Below are 23,310 nucleotides of genomic sequence, written 5' to 3' on the forward strand. Positions count from 1 at the left end.
ATCCCTGGTGAGGGAACTAAGATCCCACATACTCCAGAGCAACTAAGCCCATGTCCCTGCAACTACTGAGCCTGCACACCTCAACCTAGAGATTCTGTGCACTTCAAGGAAAGATCCCGCATGATGCAATGAAGATCCTGTGTGCCACAACTAAGACTCAGTGCAGCCAAATAAATAAATAAAAATAAAACACACACTTAGGAACAGACACGTTGCTGATGGGAACACAAGTTGTTTTCCAATGGAGGCAGTTTGGCGATTTCTGTCCAAATTATAAATGTATCTAACTTTTGATTTAGCAATCCCAGCTCAGGTACTTTATCCCATAGAAACAACTTTGCACTTGATACATGTTGGGTGGTTTTTTTTTGTTTTTTTTTTTTTTGGCCATACCGTGCAGCTTGCGGCATCTTAGTTCCCTGACTAGGAATTGAATCACAAACCCTCTCCCCTGCAGTGAAAGTGCAGAGTCCTAACCACTGGACTGCCAGGGAATTTCCCTTGATATATACGTGGTTATTCATAGCGTTTAATTTTTTAAGAGTAAAAGATTGAAAGATACCGCATTTCCTCTAGTAGGGGTCTGGGTAAATGAATGGTGACCACCCACACCATGAAATACAATGTAGCTGGAAGAACAGGAACAGGGTCAGATAGATGTCATCAGACTGTCAGAGGGTGACAATGGCATTGTCACTTTGTCACAGGTGTAGGCCTTGGAACACACATACCCACACACACTCACAAAGATGCCATCACGCTGCCACACAGGGATGCTGTCACGTGGGTAAGACTGATGTTATAGACACAGATAGATACCTTGTCTGTGCTGTGCTATGCGCTATCGTTTCAGTCCTGTCCAACTCTTTGCAACCCCATGGACTGTAGCCCACCAGGTTCCTCTGTTCATGGGATTCTCCAGGCAAGAATACTAGAGTGGGGTGCCATTCCCTTCTCCAGGGGATCTTCCCAACCCAGGAATCGAACCTGCAGTTCTTATGTCTTCTGCATTGGCAGGCGGGTTCTTTACCATTAGCGCCACCTGGGAAGCCCTATACACCCTGTCAACTCTCAGCATCTCCCTCTGTCACAGGGACAGAGGGAAAGTCACAAAACATAAACACCCTAATGGGACAGAGTCGGTCAGTCAGTCCAGTCGCTCAGTCGTGTCCGACTCTTTGCAACCTCATGAGCCGCAGCACGCCAGGCCTCCCTGTCCATCACCAACTCCTGGAGTTCACCCAAACCCATGTCCATTGAGTTGGGACAGAGTCACACAATAGCAAAACTCCCAGGGCTCTAATTCCAGCCTAGGGAGGATCATGGCAACACAGTCACACTGCCACACAGATAAGGCACAGGCAAAGAAATGCCAGCACGGGACTTCCCTGGTGGTCTAGTGGTTAGGACTTCGCCTTCCAGGGCAGGCAGTTCAGATTTGATCCCTGGTTGAGGGCTGAGGGTCCCACGTGCCTCACCGCCGGGGAATCAAGGCATGGAATGGAGGCAGTGTTGTAGCAAATTCAGTGAGGACTTGTGGACACAGTGGGGGAAGGAGAGGGTGGGATGAATAGGAGTAGCACTGACATATATACACCACCACGTGTAACACAGATAGCCAGTGGGAATTTGCTGTATGACGCAGGCACCTCAAACCAGTGCTCTATGACAACCTAGAGGGATGGCATGGAGCGGGAGGGAAGGTTCAAGAGGGAGAAGACATATGTATAGTTATGACTGATGCATGTTGATGTATGGCAGAAACCAACACCATACTGTAAAGCAATTGTCCTCCAATTAAAAATAATGTTTTTTTTGAAGAACAAAAAAAAATGATCCACAATGAAAAAACATCTTTAAAAGAAATGCTGTCACGACATTATACAGTCAGGGTAGTGTGAGTGATACTCATAGACACAGAGACCCAATGTCACAGGGAAACAGGCTGGCTTCATGCTCAGAGCGAAGTCCCAGGGACAGAGCCACAGCCCAAGAGAGGACACAGCCAGTCACCCAATGGCACAGGGATACACTGTCACCTAGATACAGGAAACCTGTCACCCACAGACACAAGCTCACAGTCATGCTTATCCACAGCTGTAGCTCTCAAGGACAGTCTTGTGGTCCCATATGACGACCTAGACTCAGACTGAAGCATTCCTACAGCCACACTCACCCACCGCTGTGTAGCACCCACCAAGATCTTTGTCACATGTGCCCAGATGGTCGTTAAGACTTTTACACTTACAGGGACAAAATCAGGCTGTCACCAGAAGTTACAGTGTGAGGACATGGTAAGGAGGCAACCATCTATGAATCTGGAAGACAGCTCTCACCAGACGCTGTGTCTGCCAGCACCGTGATCTTGGACTTTCAGCCCCCAGCACAGTGAGGGATAAATGTCTGTTGTTTACATGCCCCCTCCTCCCCAGTCTGTGGTATTGTGGTGGAGCAGCCCAAACACACTAACACCCACCAACAGCTGATGCACTCTCATGGTGACACAGGAACTCTCATAGTTATGGGGCATGTGTACAAACTCTGGTCCCCACGGCAAATATCACATTAACACTGACAAACGTCACTAGTACAGTCACCCCTGCACGTGAGACCTGGAGAATTGACGCATACAACACAGCCTGTCTCAAATTCAGGATGACAATTGGGTTGAGACGTCCTCAGGCATTCAGACACTGAGATACACAGGAAACACACACAGGCTGTGGACTCCCACAGTTTCCTATTACTGAGGCCAACATGGCAAGGCAACTGCCTAGCCCAGGGGTCCACACATGTTTTCCATCAAGAGCCAAAGGGTAGGACTTCCCTGGTGGTCTAGTGGTTAAGTGTCTGCCTGCCAATTCAGGGGACATGGAGTCAATCCCTGGTCCAGGGAGATCCCATATGCTGCAGGGCAACTGAACACCTTCTGCACAACTACTGAGCCTGTGAGCTAGAGCCCATGAGCTGCAACTACCGAAGCCCAAGAGCCCGTGCTCCACAATAAAAGAAGCCACTGCAATGAGAAGCCTTCACACAGCAGCAAAGACCCAGCACAGCCAAAACTGAAGAAATAAATAATTTTTTTTAAAGAGCCAAAGGGTATTTTTGTCTCTGTGGACCACAGGCTCTGTTGCCACCATTGGCCCCAGTGTCACAATGCAGAAGCAGTCGTAGGTGACAGTAAATGAATGGGCATGGCTGGGTTTTCAGTATTTCCAAAACAAACAAACCAAAAAAGGCAGTAGCAGATTTGGTCCAAGAGCTGTAGTTTGCCCATAACTGATCACGTGCAAATCCTGAGTGGGACAGAATGGGGAACTGGGGCCCAGAGAGGGTCAGGAACGCATTCTAGCATGGTGAGTCACAGCACCCACCTCCCTGCCTTAGAAAGAGACCCCTTGTGGGGCTGGGAGCTGAACTGCAAGGTGGAATGCAGGGGAGGCTGTCTCAGGGTGATGGACTCACCTTGAGCCTCGTCTGGGGCCGCCTGGCTCTCCAGCTGGCAGGCCTGCAGTGCTCGGCGCAGTTGCATGCGGATGATATCTATCTTGGTCTTACTGTCTTGCAGCATCTGCTGGGCCGTCAGCAGCAGCTTCCGGTCCTGATGGCAGAGACAGGCCGTGAGGGGAAGACTGGGCGGGTAGGGGTCTGACCACCCATCCTGGTGTCCACCCCAGGCAGGCTCTGGATGACAAAGCATTCATGTGTGGGTATGACAGAACGTGTTCCTGGGTGTTGAAGGGAGATGGAGCCTGTGGCATGTGAATCCTGACAGCTGCCACCTAACAGCTGTGTGACTTTGGACAAGCCGCTCAACCACTCTGGGTCTGTCTGCTCATCTGCGGGAAGGGGAGTACCAACAGCACCAACCACCACTGGGCTGAGGATTAAAGGAGGTAATCTGTGTGCAAGGCTCAGAACTGTGCCTGGCACCAGCAGGCACTGTATTTGTCAGTTGTTAGAATGGCGTACGTGTGTGAGTGTTCCCCATGGTGGGTGTAGCCTTGCCTGTAGCCACACGGGTGAGTCCAAGGGTGACTGGGTGTGAGACAGTTGTAGGCAGTTGCAGGAAGCAGGGTCCTGATGCTGGTGTGTGCAGTTCAAGCTACAGGGTGGACTGGGCATAAGCCAAGGACCCTATGTGTGTACAAGTGCCAGGAACTGGTGGTGGATTTTTCCATCGACTTGGTGCTATGCTCAAAACCAGGCACTGACAGACTTCCCTGGTGGTCCAGTGGTTAAGAATCCACCTGCCAATGCAGGGGACACAGGTTCGATCCCTGGTCCGGGAAGATTCCACGTGCAGCAGGGCAACTAGGCCCATGAGCCACAACTACTAAGCCTTCGCACCCTAGAGCCTGTGCTCCATGACAAGAGAAGCCACTGCAACTAGAGAGCGGCCCCCTGCTCTCCACAACTACGGAAAGCCTGAGCATAGCAATGAAGTTCCAGAGCACCCAAAAATAAAAATAAATAAAATAAACTTTTAAAAAGCCAGGCACTGCCAATCTGTGATGCAAGAAGACTAGGTATTGACTGAAAGGGGCAGGAGGGCCCTTCTGGGTGACAGGAAAGGTTCTGTAATTCAGTAAGGGCGGTGGGCACCTAGATGAAAATTCCCTGGCTGTACACTTAGGTTTTCTGCACTTGATGTCCATTTGTTACACCTTAATAAAAGGTTAAAAACAATTCTGCATGGTCTGTGTCCTCCTGACAGGTATGGGTGCTCTCTGGGTCTCTAGCTGTAGGTCTAACTCTGCCTGTGGGTGTGTCTCTGGGTGTTGCTGCAAACCTGTGACTGTGTACTTGGTGTTGGTACAACTGGGGTACGTCTGTGTGACAACTCTGATCTCTGGGTGTGAAAACTGATGGTGGGTCTGTGTGTCCAGGTGTCCTATGATGGTGTTTGTCTCTCTGTGTCTAGAGGTGACTGGTGGTTTATCCTCCACGTATTTCTGAGCATTGTTACTGCTGTGAATCTAGATGTTTTGATGGTATATGTGTCTCTCTCAGTGGTGATATGCCACTGTGTGTCTCTAGATGCTGTTATGACCATAGGGTGTGTCTCTGGATGTTACGATTATAGTATGTGTGCATCTGGGCTTCCCTGGTGGCTCAGTGGTAAAGAACCCGCCTATCAACTCAGGAGACATGAGTTCAATCCCTGGGTTGGGAATATCCCCTGGAGGAGGAAATGACAACCCACTCCAGTATTCTTGCCTAAAAAATGCTATGGACAGAGGAGCCTGGTGGGCTACAGCCCATAGGGATGCAAAGAGTCGGACACAACTGAGCCACTAAACAGTAACGTGTGCATCTAGGTGTTGATCTGTGTGTACATGTGAGAGACGCCACCAGCAGTGGGAGGCTGCATGTTGCCCTGTCTCTGGGGGTAACTGAATATGGGGGGGGGGGAGTCTCTACCATGTGTCTATCTGACATCACCCACAGTCATCCAGTTTCCTATCTGCCCCCACCCAAGCTGCCCACACTCCAGTCCTGCTGCAGAGTCACTCAAGAGCCCTCTGTCTCCAGCCCAGAGTGCCCCAGTCTCCTGGGGGGCAGACGGAGGTACCACCCAGCCCCCCAACCCACGCTCCAGCCTGTGATGCACCCACAGGTGTACATGCACACAGGGGGGTGTGCATGCACGCTACTCCCACCTTGGTGCTGCCGTTGCTGTACGTCTGGATCATGTTCTCTGCCCCCTGCTTCACCTTCAGCTCGATGGCCAGCTGCTTCTCCAGACCGGCTACGCGGCTCAGGTTGGTGGCTGAGCAGGCGGAGTCGCCTGTGCCAGGGGACTGGGGGGCATCTGGAGGGGTGGATGGGGCAGAGTCACCACGGCCCTCCTCTCCAACTGCCCAGGTGGTTTTGCCCCAGCTGAGGGGATCCACCCCGGGCCTGGGAGGAGGAAGAGCTGGGGGCCAGGGACCACAGGACCCACTCCCCACCAGCCCTCATAGGGAAACCCTTTCAGGGCTGGGGCAGGACCAGCGTAAATGAACACAGGTGTGTGTGAGTCCTTGGTGTGACCGTATGTATCTTTGTAGAGAAGGTATCTATACCCCAACGATGTACAGGGTTGTGTAGGCGTCAGTGGGTGTGGCTGTGGTCAACTCTGTGACCTTCAGCGTGTTGGCATAACTGAGTGTGTGCCTCCCCAGGTGCTAGTGTAACTGTGAGATGCAAGGTGTTAGAATGACTTGGTGAGATTCTGGGTGATGGGGATGACTCTCTGCACGTGTTTGCTACAGTCAGCACAGCTGTGCATTCAGATCTCCTGGCACTGGTGTGACAGCGCCCGAGTGTTGGAACAGCTGGACATGTGTGTCTCTGGAGGTTGGCGCAGCTCTGTGTGAGTCTCCAGAGTCGTGTGACCATCAGAGGGCCTCTGGGTACAGCTGTGACAGGATGAGGTTTTTGAGCATTGGCTGAGCTCTTTTTCGTCATCTCCAAGTGTTGATCTGATAGTGTTAGCCTCCAGCTATTGACACACCGAAGTGGTGTGTGGGTGCTGGGCTAAGTGGCGCTGAGTCTCAGGTCTTGTCCAGTTGTGTGTTTAAGTCTCCAGCTGTTTGCTGCTGCTGCTGCTGCTGCTAAGCCATTTCAGTCGTGTCCGACTCTGTGCGACCCCAGAGACGGCAGCCTACCAGGCTCCTCTGTCCCTGGGATTCTCCAGGCAAGAACACTGAAGTGGGTTGCCATTTCCTTCTCCAATGCATGAAAGGGAAAAGTGAAAGTGAAGTCGCCAGTCGCGTCCGACTCTTCTCGACCCCACGAACTGCAGCCTACCAGGTTCCTCCGTCCATGGGATTTTCCAGGCAAGAGTACTGGAGTGGGGTGCCATTCAGGCTGTTTATGGGTTGGTAAACACCTGTGACAGCAACTCTGTGTGTCTGAATCTCTGGGGGTTGGTGTGAGCATGTGTGAGCCCTTAGGTTTTGTGTATGTGTTGGTGTGACAGTGTGCATTTATCTGGGTGCTGGTTGGCAGCATGGAAATCTCTGGGTATTCACAGAATAATGCTGCTATTGTTTAGTCATTCAGTTATGTCTGACTCTCTAGCAACCCATGCAGTGTAGACGGCCAGGCTCCTCTGTCCATGAGATTTCCCAGGCCAAGAATACAGGAGTGGGTTGCCATTCCCTTCTCCAGGGGATCTTCTCGACCCAGGGATCGAACCCACATCTCCTGCACTGCAGGCAGATTCTTTACCGCTGAGCCACAGGCCCTCAGAGTTGTCTGGGCGCTGGTGTGACTGACTGTGTGTGAGGGTCTCTAGCTACTGATGTGATGTGTGTTACATCTTTGTTTTTAGTTGTAAGATGAAAAAGTTCTGCAGATTCCTTGCACAAAAATGTGAAAATACTCAACACCACTGAGCTACATGCTTAAAAATGATAAATTTTCTGTGTTTTCTTCCCCAAAACCTTTTATTTTATATTGGAATATAGGTGATTAAGGGGCTTCCCTGGTGGCTCAGTGGTAAAGAATCTGCCTGTTAAGCAGGAGATGCAGGTTCAATCCCTGGATTGGGAAGATCCTGGAGAAAGAAATGGCAACCTATTCCAGTATTCTTGCTGAAAAATCCCAAGGACAGAGGGGCCTAGCAGGCTACAGTCCATGGGGTCACAAACATGGGGTCTAAACAGAAGCAATAACAATAGCCAGCTAACAATGCTGTTATACTTTAGGTGCTACTACATGTTTTTTATCGCAATTAAAAGATTTTTTTAGTCAGTTGGAGCCTTTAGGAGTTGTCTGGGTGTGGGTGTGACTGTGTGTACCTTTCCCTGAGTGTTGGTTTTGGCCTTTGGTCTGCCTGTATTTGGGTTTCCCAGATGGCACTACTGGTAAAGAATCTGTCTGCCAATGCAGCAGACGAAAGAGATGCAGGTTCAATCCCTGCGTTGTGAAGATCCCCTGGAGGAGGAAATGGCAATCCATTCCAGTATTCTTGCTAGGCGAATTCCACTGGACAGAGGAGCCTGGCGGGCTACAGTCCATGGGGTCGCAAAGCGCTGGACATAACTGAGCACTTGTCAGCAGTATAGCAGCGGCCTGCATTTTCAGGTTGGAAGCTGCTGTGACCGAGTCTGTCTCCCTGGGGGTCAGTGGCAATGGGCTGGCTGGCCTCACTGGGACATAGTGGGTGAGCCCTGGGCACGGGAGGCCCCCAATCCCGCACCCCCCACCCCCCACCCCAGGGAGGCCTGGCTTACCGTGCACGCCCACCGCAGGGTCGGGCAGCACCACGTGGGCATGCAGCTCCTGCAGCTGCTGGTGCAGCAGGTCGAGCCTGCGTGAGGAACCCCGCAGCACCAGCTCCACGGGGCCCAGGTTACGGCCCAGGTCGGTGGTGGCTCGCCGCAGGTTCTCTGCACCCTCCTTCAACTTCAGCTCCTTGCGGATCTCCCGCCGCAGACGCTCCCGCTCCAGCTCCAGCTGCTGCTGCACCCCCGGGGCTGCCAGGTCGGCACCCGCCAAGCCCAGCTGCTCCAGCAGGGACCAGCTGCGTGGCTCACTCTGCAGGGGACGGAGCAGGGTCAGTGGGGCCAGGGGGCCTCTAGGGGTGCAGACCACGTTCAGCCGGCCTGGCCCGGCCTCCTCCTGGTGGGGGGACTGCTGACACAGGGCCTGCTCCGTGTCCTCCGGCGGTCCCCCAAAACTGGGAGGTGAGACAAGGCCCTGTGCCTGCTTCCTGACACCCCCGAACTGTGAGGTCCCAAGGGCAGAGCCTTCTCCTTGCCTGTCCCCTCAGACAAGAGGACCATAGGTACAGTTCAGCCTCCCTCCCTCTGTCCTCATGCAGTAGGATCCTGCAGGGCAGATTCCACTGCCCCATCACTGGGTACCCACAGCTCGGGGTCCCCAAGGTCAGGCCCTCTCTCTCCTTCCACTGTCCTCCCAAATTAGGGGGGCCCAAGACAGGCTTTGTCTCCCTCTGTTGCCCCCAAATGACCAGGTCCTGAGGGGAGACCCCTCTCTCCCCTCTGCTGCCCCCCTAAACTAGGAGGTCCCAAAGGGAAGCCCCATCTCCACTCCCTGTGCCTCACATTAGGAAGGCCTGAAGGCAGCTCTCATCTTCCTTCTGCTGCTCCCCAAATGAGGAAGTATCAAGGGCAGGCCTGTGACGCCCCCCAAACCACAAGGTTGGGGTTCCAAGAGCAGGTTCCTTCTCCTCATGGCTGTGCCCTTGAACTAGGAGGACCCAGGGACAGGCCTTGCCTATTCCCTGCTGTACCCCAAAACTAGGAGGGCATGGAGACAAGCTTTGTCTGTTCCCTGCTGTACCCCCAAACTAGGAGGGCCCAGGGACAGGCCTCATCTATTCCCTGCTGTACCCCCAAACTAGGAGGACCCAGGGACAGGCCTCATCTATTCCCTGCTATACCCCCAAACGAGGAGGACCCAGGGACAGGCCTCATCTATTCCCTGCTGTACCCCCAAACTAGGAGGGCCTGGAGACAGGCCTCATCTATTCCCTGCTGTACCCCCAAACTTTGAGATCCTGGGGCCAAGTGCCATCTCCCCTCCTTCTGTTGTCTACAACTGGGACCCTAAAAAGCAGAGCACTGTTCCCTTTCTCCTCTATTTCCCCAACCTGGAAGCCCAACAGGCCCCAAACAGTTTCATCTTTCAAACAGAAAACTCCAAAGCCAGCACCCCACCTCCTCCGCTCAGTCCAAAACCGAGAGGTACCGAGGGCAGGGCCCCTCCGGCCTGTGCCACTTGGGGTCCTCTTCTGCTGCCCTTCCCCCACATGGACCCCAGCCCCCACCTCCAGCTCCTGGTCCAAAGGGGGATCAGCCTCCGCCATCCTGGGTCCCGGCTGAGGGCCCCGCCCTCTTCCTGAACCTCAGCCCTGCCAGGGCCTCTCGCCTGCTACTTCCTCTTTCCTGCTGGCTCCCAGCAACCCCTGCGGAGGCCAGCTCTGGGGCATCAAGAGGACCTTCCTCTCAGCCCCCACTCGAGGGCTGAGCCTGCTTCTCTGGGGTCATCCCAGGGGTGGCCCCTCTGCTCCCTGTCCTGAGGATGCCCCAGGTGTACCCAGCAGACACACACACAGGCCCGCTAGTGTGGACATGAAGAGCAGCCTTCCCCACGTATACAGCTTCCCCACGACACACTCTTATACACCTCCAGGCATGTGCAGGTATCACAGGCTGGCCAGTGTGTGCCCACCCCCACCCCCTGTATATACTTAAACACCGACACCCACAAGTGCTTACATGGGCGGCCCTGCCCCCTTCCTGTCCCAACTTCCGGCTTCTTCTCAGCGCGGCTGCCTGCTGCTGCTGACCACAGCTTGGAGGCCGGGGGGCCCGGCCGGCCCTGCGGTACCTCCCTGAGGCTCACATCATGAGGAGACAGCTCTGCAGGGCTGGGGTGCGAGTGTTTCCACTCAAGCTCAAGTATGCTTATTAAGAACCATGGCGGTTACTACAAGCTGCAGGCCAGGTCAACTAATGCCATTCCAGGAGGCGCTATTATCACTCCGTTTTCCAGATGAGGAAACCGAGGCCTGGGGCGGTGACCTAACTTTGCCCAAAGTCCCACAGCCAGCAGGAGACAGAACTGAGATTTCCAACAAGTGCCCGGAATCGGAGTTAGCTGTCAGCCAGGCAGGAAGAGCCCCGCGTATATTATCTGCCGCCACGCTGAGACCCCATTTCAGAGATGAGGGAAGTCGGGGTTGGCTCTCAGTCAACTTCAAGGGGCAGCTGCCTCCAGGGAAGATGCACCACAGGCCTGAAGTGTCACTCCCATGACCCTCCTGACCCCTCATTTGTATCCTGAGCAGCTGCCATATTGCCCCTCCCACTTTACAGGTGAGGAGACTGAGGCTCAGAGGGATGGCAGCAGCAGTTCTCAATGGCGGAGGGGATTCCCAACACTCCCACCTCACTTCTGGGGGCATCTGGCAATATCCAGAGACATTCTGGGTTGGTTGTCATAACTGGGGCTGCTACTAGGCTCTATGGGGTTGAGTTCATGGAAACTGCTTGACATTCCACTGTAAACACGAGAGCCTCCACCTCCAAGAATGATTCAGCCCCAAATGTCAATAGTGCTGAGCTTTAGAAACCCTGAATTAAAGGACACAGACTCACACCCTGAACTGCTGACCATGATCACTGGTAAGGATTTCACAGCAGCCCCACCTGCAAGGGGCTGACCTGGTCTATGTCCTTCCTCACCGTGAAAATCCTCTTGGCTACACTTTTGTTTTTTTTTTTTTTTGACGGCAGAACCAAGGCTCAAAGAGGGAACGGTGCTGGGCCTAGGACACACCATGAGGAAGTGACAGCTCTGGAATTTACACCCAGGGTCACCTACTACCACCTGCTATCAACCAGGTCCCACTGGCCACCCTGCCCCACCCTGTCCCCAGCAGGCAGAGCAGGGGTACAGCCAGGAGCAGAGCCAGCTCCAAGGAGAGGAATCCTGGGGGGGGGGGGGGGAGGGGCAGGGGGGAGGGAGGAGCAGGATCCCTCAGCCCCACCTCCTCCAGCTGCTGAGGACTGAGAATATGCAGAGGAGGAAGAGAGGGAGGCCGGGCCTCCCCGATTCTCCTTCCTTGGGTGACTCACTCCTATCCAGGGCAGGGGTCACCTGAGGGCCAACGAGATGAACCCATGAATCAGGAGCCTGGCCTGGCCTTGGGGAATCCCCAACACCCTCCAAGAAGCAGAAGACGCCTCCTGCCTGCCCAGGTCCAGAGGGTCCACCTCCCAGAAATTCCCTCTTCCTAGAGTGACCAGGGATCTAGACCCCATGTCCGGAGATTTCAATGCGTTGGGCGTTTCTGGAATCCGGACAGGACATCCGTTTGCCGGACACAGAACAGACAGGCACACACACTGGGACAGACAGAGGGACAGGGGTAGCAGACCCAAGCAGCCACGAGAGGAACAACGGGGTGGGAGTGGGGGGGGGGGGTAGACAGCAGGCAGGGGACAGGAAAGGGGACCAGGGCGCAGGTCCAGCCTCGATCCAGGAATCACAGTCTCCGTCCGGGTCATGTCTGCTACATGCCAAACGCATGCATGTGCCAGGGGAGTCCTACACTGTCCTCCCAGGGCTGATGGGGTAGAGGCAGGGACCCAGGCCCTCCCCAGCCCCCAAGGTCTGACCTTGTGTGATCGGCAACACCAGATACGCCCAGCTCCTCGGCAAGGCTGGCAGGCCATCAGCAGGACTGGGGTGGGGGACAGGGGGTCACGGGGGAGAGACACAAAGGGGATGTGGGGGCAGGTGCAGAAGGAGATGAGAACCCAGTTACACAGCGACCACAGGACGATGGAGAGCTGATGAGGCACTAGTGGGGGCTCCAGAGGTAGAGGACATGACTCAGATTTGGGTCACTGACCCGGAGAGGTTTCAGAAGTCACTCTGGCCCTGCTCACCACAGGCAGGGAAGGTGAGTCCCAGGCTGTGATGTCCACACGGTGGCACAGGGAGACCCTGTGGGAGGCATGTCGGTGTCAGTCACCTGTGCCTCTGTGTGTGTTGATGTGTGGGTTGTTGAGTGACCCAGTCCAGGCAGGGTTCCAGGTAAAAGAGAATCCCCCTGTCATTGACATGGACACTCCCCACCTGGAATCCCGGGATAAGGTTCCACCCGGCAGCCGAGTGGCTGTGTGGGTCCCTGGTCCCCAGACCTAAAGAGGTGACTCTGGCACTTCCGCCAACAGGTGCCAATCTGCAGCGTCGCGACCATCGTAAAGCTCAGTCCGGAGGTGGGGGTGCCGCCGGAGCTTTGTTGTGCGTGGGGGAGGGTAGGGGGAACGGGGCGGGTGGCCTGCGCCCTTCCCGGGGCATCGCGCCAGGCACCTGCTCAGGTGGAGCGGCACCTGCCGGAGAACCGAACGCTGGAGAGAGGGAGCGAGCGGCAGGGTCGACTGGCACCGGGATGCCCAGCTAGCCATAGACACCCGAAGTCGAGCCGCCGCTGAGCCCCCTCTAATTCTCGGGGAAGGGCGGAGTTGGGAGATGCTGTAGGACCCCTCTCGTTCCTCCACCCTCCCCCGTGCGTACCTCCACCTGCCGAGGAGGCTGCGCGGGCTCCACGGCGCCGGCCCAGGGAGGGGGCGCCTAGCGCTCGGGGGAGGTGGGGACCCGCCCTGGCCGCCCCGATCCCGGGAGCTCCGGCGGTGAGCGGGCGGGGGTCCCCAGCGCTGGCTGGCCGCTGGGCGGCTGCGAACGCAGGTGCGCCTACCTGCACAGCGTCGCTGGCCATGTCCACACGCAGCCCGCCAGGGGTCCCCGCGCGGAGGGAGGGGCGGTGAGAGGAGCGCGCGTGCGCCCCGCGCGGGGCGGGGAGGGGGGCGGGCGCGGCGCAACGCCCCCCCCAAGGCGCAGGGCCGGCTCCGGCCTGCTCGGCTCGGGCCGCGCCTGGCCTGGCCGCCGAGTCCGCGCGCCGCGCCCTCCGGCCCCAGCGGCCGCCGGGCCCGGTCACGTGATCGCCGAGGTCGGCGCCCGGGGAGGGGGCGGGGTCGAGGGGGCGGGGCTCCCGGCGGCCCCTGGGGCTGCGGGGTCCTAGCGGCTGTGCACCGCCCGCCGGGGGGGAAACTGCCCGGTCGGCTTCGCTCGCCTTTCTTTTTTTCGGAATTCTCCTTTTTCCCACGGGTCCCCCGATTGAGCGCGCGGGAGCCCAAAGGAAAAGAGGGAGCCACGTTAAAGCGGGGAGCGGTGGAGGCCTTTGGGCCTCCCGGGACCTCCTCTCAAAACAACAAAAACAACTCATTTTCTCCCTGTGTTTGCAAGTTTGGGCTTTCTTGGAACGGACTGTCATTCAAGGGCACCGGCGCTTCCCCCACAGGCTGGAGACAAGCTGTGAGCAGACTTGTGTTCAAATTCCTGCACCCTATGCCTTGGGGGAGGCCCCAAAACCTAACAGCCCTTTATCTGTAAAAAAAAAAAAAAAGAGAGAGAGAGAGAGAAGGATTGACCTACCCACCCCTTGGATATGTTGACAAAATGAAATAAGACAATGCATGCCAAGTGCTGTGAACGCAGTAAGCGCTGGACAAAGGTTAGCTGCTGTGATTTTTAGTGTTTTTGCCGTTGTTGTGTAAGGGGATTTGAACCCTAAATCCGTCACGGACTCGCTGTGGGCCCTGTAGCGTCTGATCCTCAGTTTTCGCCTCCGTTAAATGGGGACACGCCTGTTCTTCGGATCTGCTGCGTGCAGGTGGCGCTCCACCGTGCAGACTCGTGCCTGGTCGGAGGCAGAAGGTGGAGACCTCTGAGGAGCTTCTCCAGGGTCTCCGGAGTCCCTGGAGCATGCAGCCTAGCTGGTGGCAGACCGGGCACTCCCTTTCAAACTCGGAGACTAAACCAAGCTGCGGTCCCTTGGGCGCGGGGCAGAGAGCGCTCCTCCGCCTTGGCGCCCTCCGGGGACCAGCCAGAGCGCCGGAGACTACCTTGGTTACCCGCAGCTTTGCATGGTATACGCGGTCCCAGAGATCGGGGCGGGATGTTTTCTCTTTCCCTTTGGGCGACTCTTTGGGGCTGGGGAGTAGTAGTGGTGGTGGTGGTGGTGGTGAACAGCGGGGAAGAGGAAGAGGAGAAATTATACCAATCTAGAATCCACCCACTTCCCCCCTCCACGGTCTCCACTGGGTCCATCTTCATCGTCGTTCACCTGGACCAGTGCAATCGCCTCCTGTCAGGTCCCTGGGTTCCTCCCTTGAACTCATAGTCTCTCTTCCCCACAACAACCCAGGGATGTCTAGGAATGTCTAAGCCAGGTAATGTCCCACTTCTGCCTAGAACCACCTTTGACTCCCACCTTCCTCAGAGTAAAAGCCAAAGTCCTACCGGCAACCCACAAGGCCCTTCACCTTCCTTCTCTCCTCTTCTCCCACCTCTTCCCCTTGCTCACCCTTTGCAGCCACACCTGTTTCCTGGCAGTTCCTCAAATATTTATTCATTGAATTAAAGAAACCTTTGAGCCAGCTCTTTTGCTTTTGATTTAAATATGAGGAAACTCAGGCCCCTCACCCTCAATGAGCTTCCCAGGTGGTGCTAGTGAGAAAGGCCCCGACTGTCAATGCAGAAGACACAAGAGACGCAGGCTCCATGCCTGGGTCGGAAAGATCCCCTGGAGGAGGGCATAGCCACCCATTCCAGTATGCTTGCCTGGAGAATCCCAGGGACAGAGGAGTGGGGAGAGGGGACTACAGTCCACAAGGTCATGAAGAATCAGACATGACTGAAGCGACTTAGCACCAATTATAAAGTCAGGATGTTTATGGTCCTTGCTGCGTCTTCCTCTAATTCTCCAGCCCACCCATTTTACAGATGGGGATGATGGGGCCAAGCAAGGCTGAGAGCCAGTCCACCACCTTATCCAGGGAAGGGCCCTCTGCTGCCTGCCAGGTTTCCAGGCTGCTTCCCTGGATAGAGCTGGGGAACCCTGCCAACGTCTCACTCCAACCTTCCGGCATTCATTTACTCAGTGAATATTTATCGGTACCCACTGGGGACTTCGGTAGCACTGGAAACAAAATTTCACTCTGGGCTTGAAATAGGGACACCAAGGACTTATTGTATGAACTCAGCCAAATATGATAACTGCACCAACACCTCCCTGTGCCTCCTCTGGCCTCTTTCCAGTCCTCTCCAGGGCCTTGGAAGCCCTAAATCACCCCCATCACCCCCCACCTCTGCCTGCTGGAAAACCTGTCTCTGGCACTCTGGAGCTCTTAGGAAAAACACCACTCCTCATCTGGCCTACAAGGTAGTCCAGTCCAGCCTCTGGCCACCTGTCCAGCCACATCCCCCTCCACTTCCCTCACCCCCATCTAACAAAACTGGCTTTCTCTCTGTTCCTCAAATATTCTCACCTTACTTCCAACCACAGGGCCTTTGCACTGGCTATTCCCCAGTCTGTAATGCCCTTCCCTCACATCTCACCAAGTCTGGCCTCTTCTGATCATTTAGGTCTCTGTTTGTATGTCATCTCCTCTGAGAGTCTTCCCAGAGCATCTCCATATCCTGTCATCATTGTCCCATGGCTCTCCTTTTTTTTTTTTTTAATGTGGACCATTTTTAAAGTCTTTATTGAATTTGTTACAATACTGCTTCTGTTTTATGTTTTGTTTTTTGGCCACCAGGCATGTGGGATCTTAGCTGCCTGATCACACCCACAACCCCCTGCATTGGAAGGTGAAGTCTTAACTGCTGGACCACCAGGGAAGCCCCTGTTTTCTTTGTTTTAAGTATAACTCCTCTCTGAAATTTCCCAGTAACTGGCCTAAGCTCACTCAATCTTTGTGGAAGGAGTAAATGCACTGCGTGTGAGCTGTCAGGAGAAAGGTAACCCAGCCAGTGAATGCCTTGGGAGGACAGCTGCCTCATTGTAGAGGAGGCAGAAAGGCTGGCACTAAGGGACAAATTAGGAAATTGCCAAATAGATAGAGAAGAAAGTCATGTGTGGTGGAAGGAACAGCAGAAGCAAAAAGGCCCAGAGGTGGGTGAGGTAGAACCTGGTATATCCTTCTTCTTCTGCCCTTGTCTCCCACCCACATCCCCTCACTCATTCCACTCTGGCTGCATAGCCTCCTCACCCATGCTGATTCTCACCTCAGGGCCTTTGCACTGGCTGTTCTCACTGCCTGCAATGCTTTTCCTTCTCATCTTGGCATTCTCTCTTTCCCACTTCATCTCCATCTTTGTCTAAATGTCACCCTCTTAAGGAAGTCTTCCCTGACTGCATCTTCACCCAGAACAAGGTCCACCCCATCTCTACCAAACTCCACCCTTCACATACTTTTTTCATCCTTGCAGATTTTAATAAATTTGACGACTATTTTCTTTCTTGTCGGACTTTACCAGGAAGATGTCAGTTCCCAGAGGGCAGGAGGGGCTTCCCTAGTGGCTCAATGATTCCACCTGCCAAGCAGGAGACATGGGTTTGATCCCTGGGTCAGGAAGATCCTCTGGAAGAGGAAATGGCAACCCACTCCAGTATTCTTGCCTGGAGAATGCTATGGACAGAGGAGCCTGGTGGCTACAGTCCATGGGGTCACAAAGAGTCGGACACAACCTAGAGACTAAACAACAACAAAATAGGACAGGGATTTTTGTCTTGTTCACTGCTGGGTCTCTGGCTCTTTGTTGTTATTCAGCCCCTAAGTGGTGACTGACTCTTTGTGAACCCATGGACTGCAGCACCCCAGGCTTCCCTGTCCTTCACCAGCTCCTGGAGTGTGTTCAAACTCATGTCCATTGAGTTAGTGATGCCATCCAATCATCTCATTCTCTGTTGTCCCCTTCTCCTCCTGCCTTCAATCTTTCCCAGCTTCAGGGTCTTTTTCCAGTGAGACGGTTCTTCCCATTAGATGGCCAAAGTATTGGAGCTTCAGCTTCAGCATCAGTCCTTCCGATGAACAGTCAGGGTTGATTTCCTTTAGGATTGACTGGTTTGATCTCCTTGCTGTCCAAGGGACTCTCAAGAGTTCTCCAGCACCACAGTTCAAAAGCATCAGTTCTTTGGCACTCAGCCTTCTTTATGGTCCAACTTTCACATCTGTACATGACTACTCTTGCTCCTAGAACAGGGATTAGCACACAGAAGGAACTCAAAAAACAGCTGTTGGATGAAAAGATGAACAAACCAGGTATCATGAAAGCATGGCTGGAGTTTGTTTGGGTTTTTTTTTTTTTTTTTTTCTTGTGAACCTGGAGTAGAGAAAACACTCTAGATGTTGCCCATAGTGGGAGTGGAATTCAGATCTGCCCTGAGGACTGTGGGAACCACTGGTAGATTCTTAGCAGGGGAGGAACTGAATAAGGATTATTTCTCAAAAGATAAGGCTCTTTGCAAAGCAAGTCTTCACCAGCGGGGGAGGGGAGGGGGCCTAAGAAAAGAAATGGGAGTAGATTCATTTGCCACCAGAAGAACTACATGTATCAACAAGGCTAAACTGGAAAACATCACGTGAAGGGAGGGGATAAAGAAGCAAGGTTAAAAAATGATAGTTTGCTATTATTTATATCAAATGCAAAAAAAAAAATCCAGAAAGGGATATTATGTATCAAGTTTATGGAGCAGTTCAGAATAGTAGGCAGTATGCCTGGCATCCTGGCTAAGGTTTGCCAGGCTGCATGCGTGCTAAGTTGCTTCAGTTGCATCCGACTTTTTGTGACCCTATGGACTGTAGCCTGCCAGGCCCCTCTGTCCATGGGATTCTCCAGGCCAGAATACTGGAGTGGGTTGCTATTTACTTCTCCAGGGGATCTTCCCTACCCAGGGATTGAACTCACATCTCTCATGTCTCCTGCACTGGCAGGCGTATTCTTTACCACTGGTGCCATCTGGGTCCAAATTCTGGCACCACTGCACATGGACGGAGAGACCCTGGGAAAGTTTCTTTTTCTTTTTTAAATTCTTTTTATTTATTTAATGAATTTATTTGGCTGTACCAGGTCTTAGTTGTGGCATATGGGATTCCCTGACCAGGGATTGAGCCCAGGCACCCTGAATTGGAAGCATGGAGTCTTAGCCCATCTGTAAAAAGGGATGATCATAGTGCCATCTACCTCATAGGGTTGCTGGGAAGCTTAAATGAATGAATTCTCATAAAGCACAGAATGTGTGTGCATGCTCAGCTGCTCAGTTGTGTCCGACTCTTGGCATCTCCATGGACTGTGGTCCGCCAGGCTCCTCTGCTCATGGGATTTTTCAGGCAAGAATACTGGAGTGGGTAGCCATTTCCTTCTCCAAAATCACGGAATAGGGCTGCAGTGATTGTTCAGTTATTTTTATTGAGGCTGTTTCTGTAGTGGGGGAGGGGAATGGAGTTGGGGATGTGAACAGAAATGACTTCCACTTTAAAAATAATGTTAACGTCTTTTACTGTAAATTGTTTATTTTATTTTGATTGAGGTGCAACTTACATATGGTAAAGTACACAGATCTTTTGGTGTTCAGCAACATGAATTTGTATATATGCACCTACCCCTGTGGCCTCTGCTCAGGCCACTCCCCTGTGGCATAAGTTTTACTTATGCTCTTTCCCTGGCAAGCTCCTCATGTAGATTCTATGTAAATTAACTTTACCTGTTCTTGAGCTTCATACTCCGTGGAATCATTTTATGGTCTTTAAAAATGGCTGGACTCCTTTTTTCTTTAAGTTTTTTTTTTAATATGGACTATTTTTAAAGTCTTTATTGAATTTGTTACAATATTGTTTCTGTTTTTATGTTTTGGCTTTTTGGCCACAAACATGTGGGATCTTAGCTCCCCCCAGAGCAGGGATTGAACCCACACTCCCTGCATTGGAAGGAGAAGTCTTAACCACTGGACCACCAGGGAAGTCCCCAAATGTCTGGATTCTTTCACTTAATATTTATTTTGTTTTCTGTTACTGTAAAATTCACCCTTTTAAAGTGTACAATCAAAAAAAGTGTACAATCCAACATACACAGTGTACAGTGTATGTTTGGAAAGAACGTGATGTTTTTAATATTTATCCATCACGTTGTGGCTATCAATCATTCATTCCTTTTTATTTCTAGTGGTATTCCATGGTATGAATGGACCACAGTTTCTTTCCTCATTCATTTGTTGATGGACATTTGGGCTGTTTCCAGTTTGGAGCTGTTATGTATAAAGATAACTTTTTGACCACACCGTGTAGCATGTGGGGACTTAGTTCCTAGACTGGGGATCAAGCCCACACCTCCTGCATTGGAAGCGTGGAGTCTTAACCACTGAACCACCAGGGAAGTCCCGTTCGTATCTTTTCGTGGTGCCCCCCCCCCCCAAAAAAAAAATGTTTCCTTGGACTTCCCTGGTGGTGCAATGGATAAGAGTTCACTTGCCAGTGCAGGGGACATGGGTTCAATCTCTGGTCTGGGAAGATTCCGCATGCCAAACAGCAACTGTGCCTTAACTACTGAGCCCATGCTCTAGAGCCCACAAGCCACAGTTACTGAAGCCTGCACGTTCTAAGACCCGAAAGACACAACTAATGGTCTATTAATTAGTAGCTCCTGTGCTGCAGCTACTGAAGCCTGCACATCTAGAGCCTGTGCTCAGAAACAAGAGAAACCACCCCAATGAGAAACCTGCACACAGCAACTGGAGAGGAGCCCCCACTTGCTGCAACTAGAGAAAGTCTGCGTGCAGCAACGAAGACCCAGTGCAGCCAAAAATTAAATATTAACAATGTGTACATGTCAAAAAAATTTTTAATGTTTCATTGATTGTTCTGAGGACTGCTTAGTCATGACATCGGTGCCTGTTCAACCCAATGGATCTGATCTGAGATGATTTTTTCTGTCTTCCGGGGGTGAGGGTGGACATTAGCAATGTCTGGAGGCATTTTTGGTTTGAAGACATTGAGGCAGGGTGTTACTGGCATCGAGAGGCCAAGAATGCTCCTAAACATCCTACAAGGCATGGGATGGCTCCCACTGCAAAGAAGGATCCAGCTCAGATGTCAAGACTGTCGGGGTTGAGTTTCCCTAGTTAACCTTATTACAAACTGCCAAATCATTTTCTAAAGTGGTCTTCTCATTTCTGGTTCCTCCACAGCCTCTCCTCCAACCTTGGTACTGTGAGTCTTTTCCTTTGTAGCCATTTGGGTGGGTGTTTAAAAATCTTTTCTATCTTAAAATAATTCTGAAATGAATCAGGCCAATATGACAAATGTGAACATTTTTTCATCTTGGGTGGTGGATGTACTTTAGCTGGCTCTAATCTTTTCTGGATTTAAAGTTTGTGGGATTTTTTTGTTTCTTGTGGCTTTCTTGTTGCTTGTTTTGAATAGTACAAGCTCCCCCTGGCTGCATAGATGGTGAAAGCCCTGTTTGTTTTTTTCCCCCTTTGTTTTCCGAGACTTCTTTACTGGACTCTACTGGCTCCAGTCTCCTCCTTCTCCAGCATGGTCTCAGGTAATCTAATACCTCCAAGGTTACCTCTCACCTGCTTTCCTGGAGCTCCTCTTCTTTCCCCAGGAACTGGTTTTCTCCAGGCTTCCAATTTACTAGCTTTGGCTTCTATCTCCACCTATAGAGGTTCTGTTGTTCCATCGCTAAGTTGTGCTCAACTCTTTGTGAGAGAGAGGTTTTGGCTGAGTCTAATAAAGAGACCTGGCTTTGACTTGAATTCCTGCCAGCAGTGTGACTTTGGGACCGAGATTAACTCTATCTGGAGCTCAGGTCAACCACATGACAATAGATATGAACAATGGATGTGCTAATACACACAAATTACATATAAATACGTTTTATGTGTTTTTTACATGCAATTTTTAAAAAATCAAAAGTAATGGAAAAAAAAAATCCAAATAAAGACAGGCTTCCCTGCTGGCTCAGTGGTAAAGTATCCACCTTTCATTGCAGGAGACACAGGTTCAATCCCTAATCTGCGAAGATCCTGCATAGCAACTAAGCCTGAGTGCCATGACTATTGAGCCTGTGCTCTGGAGCCCCAGAGCCATGACTACTGAGCCCACATGCTGCAACTACTGAAGCCTGCGAGCTCTAGAGCCTGTACTCCGCATCAAGAGAAGCCAACGAAACGAGAAGCCCTCTCATCACTACCAGAGAGTAGTCCCCACTTGCCACAACTACATTGCCCACACAGCAACGCAGACCCAGCACAGTCAATAATAAATAAATAAATAAAATTATTATTATTATTTTTTTAAAAAAGACAGGATCAGTAGTTCTGAACGTTTCCTTTTGCCTCAGGTGCCAATATGGCTTGACGTAGTACTGTTACTGACCCTGTCTTTACTTAAAATTTTGACATTTTGCTCATCAGATATTTTAGCGAGATTTTAAACATTAATTTTGATTTTAAAGTAGTGCATTCAAATATTATTTATCTTGATGACTCAGTTTTTTAAGATTAAAAAAATTATTTTTTATTTCTGGTTCTGCTGGGTCTTCGCTGCTATGAGTGGGCTTTCTCTAGTTGCGGAGAGCAGGGGCTACTCTTCGTTGTGCGTGTTTCTCATTGCAGTGGCTTCTCGTTGTGGAGCACAGGCTCCAGGTGCACGGGGTTCAGTAATTGCAGCACTTGGCCTCAGTAGTTGCAGCACTTGGCCTCAGTAGTTGTGGCTCTTGGGCTTAGTTGCTCCACTGCATGTGGAATCTTCCCAGACCAGGGATGGAACCCATATTCCCTACATTGCAAGGCAGATTCTTAACCACTGAACTGCCAGGGAAGTCTCACGAGTTTTTTGCTTTTTTGCTTTGTTCGGTGTTTGGTGCCCCCTTAAAATTTGCATGCCGCACCCTCATTCGGGCCCTGCTTCCCCACTTCTGGGTATACAGCAAGTGCTCTATAAGTGTTCTGATGTGATTACTTATGATGTAATTATCACATACAGTATCAATCTTATGTCATGTAAAGCCTCCCTCTGGATTGACTGGTTTCTCTTCATTGGGCTTTTTTTTTTTTTCTTTGTGGGCTTTTTGACTGAAGTTATACCTGTGATGACTTTAGCGCTGAGTTTGTCTCAGACAGGGACCCTTTGATAGCATTATACTAAATGAAAACGAAATGCCTGAACCTCTTTGGAAAATTGTGGAGAAAGATTTAATTGTGTTAAGGGCTTAGGGAGACTGGAAAGCTGGAGCAGGCTTACGGAGTTTGCCCTACTTACTTTCCTTCCTCTTTCCCACCCCCCAAATCTCCCATGGATGAGAAAAGACTGACAGTACCAGGTATGCCAAGAATTAAGAGTCACTGGAACTTTCACAGGGTGCTAGTGAGAATGTAGAAAACTGTCAGGATCTACTAAAGCCTAATACTCACATGACCTTCCACTCACCATTTCACTCTTAGGTATTTGCCCTAGAGAAGTAAATTCATTTTCACAAAAATACTTGTATACGATTTATTAATAATGGCCAAATACTGGGGGGGGGGGGGGGAATGCCTATCTATAGGTGAATGGAGAAACTCTATTGGTTATATTGTGGTATAGCCACACAATGGGATCTACTCAGGAGTAAAAAAGAAAGAATATTGCTATGTACAGCAATGTGGAAAATCTCAAAACATTTTGTTGAGCAGAAGCCAGACACAAGAGACAATCTACTGCATGATTCTGTTTATATGAAATGCAAGAACAGACAAGATTATAGTGATAGAAATAAACATAGTGGCTGCCTGGTTGGGGCAAGAGGGAGGAAGCGGGTGTGGCTGACTTGAGAGGGACACAACAGAACTTTCTGTGGTGATGGAAACGTTCTATAACTTCACCAGGTAATTGTCACTCGGGTATCAACCATCAGAACTCATGGGACCGCTCAACTCAGTAAAGCACTGGCAGG

The 23,310-nt window shown here is 51.8% G+C and overlaps 1 protein-coding gene across 2 annotated transcripts in view; it reads right to left on the bottom strand.

Moving 5' to 3' along the window:
* Positions 1-13,444, bottom strand: part of PKN1 (protein kinase N1) — a 28,549-nt gene extending 15,105 nt beyond the window's left edge. Inside the window, exons 1-4 of one of the 2 annotated variants that reach the window (XM_065917589.1) lie at positions 13,229-13,444; positions 8,229-8,532; positions 5,667-5,818; positions 3,469-3,604 (exon numbers count right to left, since the gene is read on the bottom strand). In XM_065917589.1, the coding sequence (XP_065773661.1) occupies positions 3,469-3,604; positions 5,667-5,818; positions 8,229-8,532; positions 13,229-13,249 (613 nt within the window). In that variant the 5' untranslated portion in view covers positions 13,250-13,444. Of the gene's footprint in view, positions 1-3,468; positions 3,605-5,666; positions 5,819-8,228; positions 8,533-9,787; positions 9,832-13,228 lie in introns of those variants that run through there. The other variant, XM_065917588.1, reaches the window with a different exon arrangement.
* Positions 13,445-23,310: the final 9,866 nt, after the last annotated feature.

This window comes from Muntiacus reevesi, chromosome 1, assembly GCF_963930625.1.
Source record: "Muntiacus reevesi chromosome 1, mMunRee1.1, whole genome shotgun sequence".
Classification (NCBI taxonomy): domain Eukaryota; kingdom Metazoa; phylum Chordata; class Mammalia; order Artiodactyla; family Cervidae; genus Muntiacus; species Muntiacus reevesi.